This window comes from Microchirus variegatus (assembly GCF_963457635.1).
Source record: "Microchirus variegatus genome assembly, chromosome: 10".
NCBI lineage: Eukaryota > Metazoa > Chordata > Actinopteri > Pleuronectiformes > Soleidae > Microchirus > Microchirus variegatus.
In genome coordinates this window covers 15,807,522-15,815,635 of record NC_139811.1, presented here as the reverse complement: position 1 = coordinate 15,815,635, position 8,114 = coordinate 15,807,522, and the positions used below count along the sequence as shown (strand labels likewise).

At 41.7% G+C, this 8,114-nt stretch overlaps 2 protein-coding genes across 3 annotated transcripts in view; one reads left to right on the top strand and one right to left on the bottom strand.

Annotated features, from left to right (window-relative positions):
• Window positions 1-965: 965 nt before the first annotated feature.
• On the top strand, window positions 966-2,078 carry LOC310933323 (somatostatin receptor type 2-like; the record flags this gene model as incomplete). Its single annotated transcript, XM_083896788.1, has 1 exon — window positions 966-2,078. One exon carries the CDS (start codon window positions 966-968, stop codon window positions 2,076-2,078), a length of 1,113 nt encoding a protein of 370 aa, XP_083752914.1.
• Window positions 2,079-7,398: 5,320 nt separating this feature from the next.
• The window catches only part of LOC310933205 (ubiquitin carboxyl-terminal hydrolase 22), a gene marked incomplete at both ends in the record, with an annotated part of 23,126 nt that continues 22,410 nt past the window's right edge, over window positions 7,399-8,114 (bottom strand). For both annotated transcript variants that reach the window (XM_083896637.1, XM_083896638.1), the window contains 3 exons: window positions 7,399-7,441; window positions 7,530-7,679; window positions 7,946-8,008. In XM_083896637.1, the coding sequence (XP_083752763.1) occupies window positions 7,399-7,441; window positions 7,530-7,679; window positions 7,946-8,008 (256 nt within the window). The remainder of the gene's footprint in view (window positions 7,442-7,529; window positions 7,680-7,945; window positions 8,009-8,114) is intronic.

Here is an 8,114-nt window from a genome sequence, read left to right as displayed (position 1 = left end):
CACTTTTCTAGCACTTTCCTTTTTTCCCCCCTAAAACCTACCTGTTGCACAGTAATTTAAACCAATCATAGAATATTTAATAACATAAAAGGAAACACCAACAATAATCAGTGACGTTTCAGAGATGCTTTTTGTTTCCCTGCTGTGTTTCTGCGGGAATAATACTTGTTTATCTAATGCTGACAACCTGTTTCTCCTAGTGTGTGTCCAACTGTTCCATTATGCAATATTCTGTCCGGCCCAGTGCACAGTTAGACCACACTGTTACTGAGCTCATAACATTTATTCACCAAACCCAAGACTTCAGGCAGTGTCGTCGTTGTTGTTGTTGTCAGTGCGCCGCCTGCCACTGTGAAAATGATAAAGTGGAATTATAAAACCCTGTTATGTTACTGGCAGCAAACGAAGTTGTCAGACCGTCTTCGCCTCCAAATGCATTGCAATTGACAAGCACTTCAATCTGCGCGCAGCGAGTCAATGCAGTGATTCCAATCTTTCAATTACTTAGGCCGGGATTAATTTGCATCCACGTCCACCCCCTAATAAATTGGAGGGAGAAAAAAAAGTGTCAGCAAAGAATTTGGTGAAACCAGTCATTTCCCCTGAGGAAGCTTATGACTGTAGGGAGTGCAGAGTGATTTCCCCTGATAGCAGTGGCTGCCCAAATACACACACATAGCCTCGAGTGGAAACTGCTGCTTTCGATCCCATTGTGGCTTTATTTGCACATACTATTTAAACAGTTCTGTTCAGAATGTGAAATCTATAGAACCTGACCATACTGTTGAGTTTTTAAAAAGCATGTATGTAATACCTAAAAACACTGAAAAGAAAGGCTTGACTGTATTGTTTTGTGACATTACAGAGATGGTGTTTCAACTTATTTCATATTGTTACTGACATACATTAGGTCTTGGTTTTTGCAGGTGGAATGCCATAAGCTGAGAGAGAGAGACTGAGGCATCATGGACACCTGGATCTTTGCGTCGTCCCCTCCAAACCTGTCCGACCATCTCATGTATGACAGCTTCATGCAGGCGAACGAGTCCGACCTCCGCGGGAACTACACAGACCACAGCTTCAACCGAATCAGCACGGTGGTCATCACCTGCATGTACTTCATGGTGTGCACCATGGGGCTCTGCGGAAACGCGCTCGTCATCTACGTCATCCTGCGCTACGCCAAGATGAAGACGGTCACCAACATCTACATCCTCAACCTGGCTGTGGCCGACGTGCTCTTCATGCTGGGCCTGCCGTTCATCGCCATCCAGTTAGCGATGGTTCACTGGCCCTTTGGTCCCGTGCTCTGCAGGGTGGTGATGACCGTCGACTCGCTCAACCAGTTCACCTCCATCTTCTGCCTGATGGTCATGAGCATCGACCGCTACCTGGCTGTGGTGCATCCAATTAGGTCCACCAAGTGGCGCAAACCTCGCATGGCCAAAACCATCAACGTAGCAGTGTGGGGGGTGTCACTGATGGTCAACCTGCCCATCGTTATCTACAGTGGCATCATCACAAAGCACGACGGCTGCTTCTGCACCATTGTGTGGCCCGAGCCTCAGGAAGCGTACTACACGGCGTTCATGTTCTACACCTTCTTCCTGGGCTTCTTCCTGCCCCTCATGGTCATCTGCCTTTGCTACTTGTTCATCATCTTCAAGGTGAAGTCCTCAGGAATCCGCGTGGGCTCCTCCAAGAGGAAGCGCTCGGAGAGGAAGGTGACTCGGATGGTGTCCATCGTGGTGGCGGTGTTCGTCTTCTGCTGGCTGCCGTTCTACATCTTCAACGTCACGTCGGTGACGGGCAGCATCAGCACCACTCCCATCCTGAGGAGCACTTTCGCTTTTGTGGTGGTGTTGGGATACGCCAACAGCTGCGCTAACCCCATCCTCTACGCGTTCCTGTCAGAGAACTTCAAGAAGAGTTTCCAGAATGTTCTCTGCCTTAAGAAGGTGGGAGGGCTGGATGAGGTGGAGCGCAGCGACAGCCGACAGGATAAATCTCGCATGATGAACGACCCCACGGAGACGCAAAGTACTCTGCTGAATGGCGACCTGCAGACCAGCATCTGAGAAGACGATGATAGAACTTCTGCATCCAGATTTTAGGAATCTCTCTACTCAAAGTGGAGCTTATTAAAGCAGGCAAAGCACTAAGAGAAGTATAAAAACCAAACGCTGGTCCCACATGACTGATTCTCTACTTTTGGCACATTGTTGGGTTAGGGTTTCCCAGACTGTACACTCTTAGAAATAAAAGTGCTAAGTAGGACCATATAAGGTTATTGGGCTTGTCCTCATAGGAGAACCATTTTTGGATCCAGGTATAACCTTTTTTTATAAAGGTTCCACCTGGAACCCTTTTGGAGGGTTCCACCAAGAACCCTTTTATAACCCTTTATTCAGGAAAGGGGTTTTAAAGGGTTCTCTGGATCAAAATGGTTCTTACTGGAACCCTTAGTGGTACCAAGAACCATTGAAAACCCCTTTCTTCATGAAAGGGTTTTTCAGAAGCAAATGGTTCCAGGTAGAACCTCAGCCCTTGCAGAAGGACCGTTTTGGAACCCTTATTTCTAAGAGTGTACTCAAATTCCATCAAAAATGCATACAAATGTTTGCTCTGTGTTGTGAATCAAACAGTGTATTGCTTATTTGGGACTGAGGTAAATGTAAATGATACCCTGGGTGGTGTGAATTTCCTTAAGGAGATGTTTACAGCAGTCGGCTTGTGCCAAGATTCTTGGTTTTTTTTGGTGTGTGTGTGTGTTGTGTAAAAAATAATACACTTCTAATGGAACTCTAAAAGGTATCATTTGTTTCTCTTCTACCCGTTCTTTTCTTTGGAGTGTGATGACTGTAGATAACTGTAAAGATTAAGTATTTTGTGTCATTGAACTTATGTGAGCAGTTTTACTTGTTATCACAGAACTGTATCAAATATACATGTGGTTATAAATGTCAGGTCAGTTTTCAGATGTTTAGTGCTGTGTCATTTCCTTAATACGTTTGTTTCTATGTACATAATTTAGGTTATATTAAGTTAACGGTAATGCGCTCAATAAATCAAGCGGGCCTTTAACCGTAGTGCTGCTAAGATGTACAGAATGTTGTATAGTAATATATTATATGACATGTTGAAGACTGTTCTTTATCATGGCTTATTCACTGTGTGTGTGTATCATGTTATAATTCTTCTATCATTTATTTAGTTTGTTGCAGTAATTGCTTTTGATCAACACTGCTACCACATGATATTCTAAATTATTTAGCTTACAATGCTCAGTAGGAGCTCAGCCTTCTCTTTTCCATGTAATTTGAAAACATACATCCTGTTCACAGTATCCCAGTAAAGCAATGGATGAGAGTTTTCCACTTAAGCATATTTTTTTTGCAGTTTGGCAATATTCACTGCACTCAATTACAGAAAACATCCATCCATTTTGGCCACATTGGCAGCAGGCTGTTTCCGAAAGAGAGCCACTGCTCCACACTTAGTAGTAATCTAGTCATCTGTGGCATTTTTGAGACTGCATTTGGAGTGCGGTGTCTGACGTTCCGGGTATCTGGGAGATGTGAAATTGTGAAGGGCTAGAACACTTACCCTGAAAAAAAAAAAGGCTCTGGTGTTCCTTTATCACCATTATCAGCGTTATTATCGCTGTGCTGCTCCACCAGGAGTCCAACGTCATTCATCCTGCACTCCTGTGACTCAACCGTGTCCTGCTGTGGACAGATTACGATGTTGTATGAGTTATTAAACCTTTCCCCTCCGTGAGTGATGAACACAGCCACTGTCTGAGGTTAAAAAACAAACAAACAAACAAGAAAATATGCATACGATTGATATTAAAACATATTGAACACATCCAAACCACTGAATACACACATATAATCTGCTCATGCATGATTTACACACACACACACACACACACACACACACACACACAATGGCCCCCAGTCATGACTAATCTAATTCCATATCCAGTATCTGTCTCCACAGCACTGTTGAATTTGCTCTGTAACATCTTATTACCACTGAAAGACATGAAACACTCTAGTGTCCCACATTTCCATAGCAACAGTGAGTGTCGCGGCTGTGGTTACACTCATTAGCATAATAATAAAAAATAGAGAGAATACTCTGGACATGAATTATGAATGTAGACATTGCTCAGATGACTGGGGGAGTGTGTGTGTGTGTGTGTGTGTGTGTGTGTGTGTGTGTGTGTGTGTGTGTGTGTGTGTGTGTGTGTGCAAAATCTGAAACCCAACACTTCAGTTACATTAAATCAGAATAAATTGTGTTTGCTGGTAAAAAAAAAAACATCAAGTCAGAGCAAACTGAACATTGTACTGTACGTGGTAAATGATTAGACATTACAGAAAACGGGCAGTGTCATTGTTTGCCGTCAGATAATGAGGTTGCACAATAGGTCAAGTTGTAAATCTTTTTTCCAGGCATTTTAAAAGTGTAATAACAACTTCCACAAACTCGTGTGAATGTTTCTTTTCCGTACTGAAGTGCATTTTGAAGACAACCATGCAGATTTTCCCATTTCTATTACTGTAGTCATTCAGTGTGTGTGTGTGTTTTTATTACTTGCTGCCAAAAAGCTATTCGTCGTTCTGATTACTGTTACTGTGGAAAGCTTGCATAATGTATGCTTCTGTTTTGTTAAACAACATGAACACCAGCTTTGATGGAGCAGCGTTTGTGTATAGATGTACTAATAATGAATAAATGAAAAATACAGCAACAAAAAACAAAACATTTGGTGCACTATTATATGCATTTAACTCAAAATCTATACTAAAAGTTCATTATTTTTAATGAACTGTCTATACATTATGGTTTTCCATGTCAGTTATTTCCAAAAAGAAATACAACTTATCACAAATGTACAAGTTTATCATTATGTAGAAACAGTACATAATATTTTGCAGTTATATTAATAACAGCTTTGGAAATAAACACTTAAAGTGTATTCAAATGTTTTAATATGACAACTATCTAGTAGAAAAATAAATATATTTCTTCCTAGTCTGAAATGTTTACATCCTGAGATTGCACTGAGTTTATTCCCAGGTTGTTGTGCTTCTTGGTTTGACCACAAAGTGGCGCCATAACCTCATAGATAAACAGATTGTACTCAGTGCAGAAAGTTGTGCTTTTCAGTATGTTGAGTGTTTCTATTTTACTTTCTGATAAGTCCTTGGTGTTCTCCCTGTGATCACAAAAAGACAGCATTAAATGGCACAATCACACTGTCCTCCTCAAGTCAGAAAGGGAAATGCTAAAGAACGACAAAAAAAAACAAGCACATACACGTTCCAGTTTTGTTCTGAGTTTAATCACTGAAACGGATAATGAAGGTCTCCTCTTCCTTTTCGTTTCAGCTGCGTCCCTGAATGTCCTTGGGTGGTGTTGACTGCTCCTCGATACATCACAAACAGTAGTGTGACCATTTCACAAGTCATTGATATCACTGTTCATAAACCCACTGTTGTCCTCTCGGTGAGGTTCTGCAGCAGACAAAAGGATATGCATGTTTGTTTTCAATTCAACAGAGCAGCTAAACCAGGGTTTGTGGTTCGTATGTGGCATTATTTTGTGATAGGTTAGGGCCCTCATCTTATACATGAGTGAATTTTTTTTATTATTATTTTTTTATTTTTTAAATTCTGCATTTTTCTTCTTTCTTTTTTTTTTAATACATACACAATCAGTGATATTCAAACAAAACATACCACAACACCCTGATGTTCATGTGCATTATCTAAAGTCTGACTTGACAGCATACTGATTGAATAGAGCACTGGGTTTACTGCACTGCAGAGGCAAGACACACCACAAACCACACCGGTCTACACCAGCCACACAGTTGCCATGGAGAAGATTAACACTGATGGATTCAGAGCCACGCTGTGGTAGCACAGTGCCCATATATACGTGCAATGTGTTTTACCCTATATAAACTCATATGCTTGCCTTCCCAACCACAAATGACAGAGCAAATATCTCGATGGGCGACGGGCCTCAGGGGCATTACTGAGGGCAATTCTTCACATGTTCATGAAAAGCTCAGTCGCATGCAGTGTTGTTAAATGGGCTTCTGTTGCACAGAGCATTCAAGGTGCTAAATGACAAGAGAGCACAGCATTCTGGCGCAATATGGGACCACGTCTGGAGTCAACGCCCTCGCATGTATGCCCGTCTTCTCTTCAGAATGCCATATGAAACCCAAAGCTCACATTCAACGTACAGTTTATAAACAGCAAAGAGGGGCCCATTTAATCATCGTCACCATCATTATACCAACAATTCCACAAGAATGAGTATAACACGTCCAAAAACATTTCCAGTACCAGGACAGCAAGGGACATATGACTGTACTGAGAGAAAAAAAAAAAAAAAAAAAAAGACAGTGAAAAGAACAGTAAACAAAATCTCAAAATTCAATGAGTTGCTAAAAAAATAGATATTCCCTGCCCTCAACCAGACTTAAAAATAAAACAATCGACACAGTAAATAATGGAACATGAGCACACACAGGTCCAAATTTGTTAGTTTCCATGGCAGCGCTTCCCCAGCAACTGGCAAAAGCAGCATCTCCATGCTCTCCCATGATTTCTTTGCTCTTAAAAATAGATGTATACTAGATTCATACAGTATGTCATAACTAAATTCACAAATGGTAAGAATCATAACCAGACCTTTAAAACGTCCTTGCAAAGTTCATAATACGTTGATTTTATGTTGTTGTTTTTTTTTTATATATATATATTTTTCTTCCGTCGCTTAGTTCAGTCCCAAGTGCATATGACAACATGTCTTCCATTGTGACATTTAAGTTAAATGCTTGGTCAGTTGAAACGAGAGCACCATGGGAGAGAAAATGGAGGCTGTGAGTTGTATGTGTGATTTAGGGGGGGGGGGGTGTAGGGTGTGTGGGGTCAGAATACTGTTAAGAAAAATCCCGATGTGCCCAATCAACATGGTGGTCAGTCAAGCTCAGAGTTTTCCCCAGCAGCAGGATGGGAAGAGGGAGAGAGAGTGCGGGTGTGGGGCCTCTCCCCTCTGTCTAAGCTTGGAGCTGACGACTTCTTCCTCCTCCTCCCCTCTTCATTCAGTTTTGTCAAGTAGATGCCAAGAAGTAGCTCAGTGCTTGTTTTTTTTGTTGTTGTTGGTTTTTTTTTGAAAGGTTGCATGATTTCACACGTCTTTTTTTTTTTTTGTATTATCATTATTATGTTTGTCCTTCCGAAGCCGGAAGGAGCAGACTGGTAGTTAAAGAGTTTCAGGTAGGTTTGTGTTTGTATTTCGTTCCTGTCCCCAGTCCCTTGGCTCTCTCATCAGAAGCAGTGGTTCTTCACGGGTCAGTGGTCACAAAGACTACTCGTACTCGAGGAACTGTTTGTGGTAGAATAAGAGATACCTAAAAGGAAGAGGGGGGGGGGGGGAAAGTAGCATCAGGAGTCACATTATTTTCAAGCAGTTTTGCTAAAGCCTCTTGCCGTTCTTACCCTTCACTGTCAAGTACATCCTTAATGCTGGCCTTGGTGATTATAGCATCATCACATTTGAACCACTGGTCTTTGTGCTGGCGGATGAAGCTGGTGTAGTGGCCACTCTCTAATGTGCCTTGGTGGTTGACCACTGCAAACAAGGAATACCTAAAAATAAAAAAAGAGAGAAAAATGGAAAAATCATCTCAACACTGTTAGTCTTTCACGATATTTTCCATAGTCCCATAAATTCGTTACACATGTCAGAAAATGAGATTAAAGCCACTGCATGGAGAACAGTAAACAGCTTTTAATAGGATCCAAATTGGTTTAATTTTGGGAAAGTCACGGCCAGATGTCCCTGGTCGTGATTATGTGCTGCTGCACTGGAGTTGACAGAGCTCTATCGTGTGGTGTCGGTAGTAGGTACTCACTTATTGTCGTTGTTTAAAACATCGACCGTCTGTTGGTACTGCCCGTTCATTCTGCTCTCTTTACTGCAAGTAACAAGAAAAAAGAAGAAGAAAAGGCCGCGTCATTTTTGTGCACGTCTGAGAAAACATGCTACACAGCCAAATAAATCCACTAGGTGGCAGGATTATT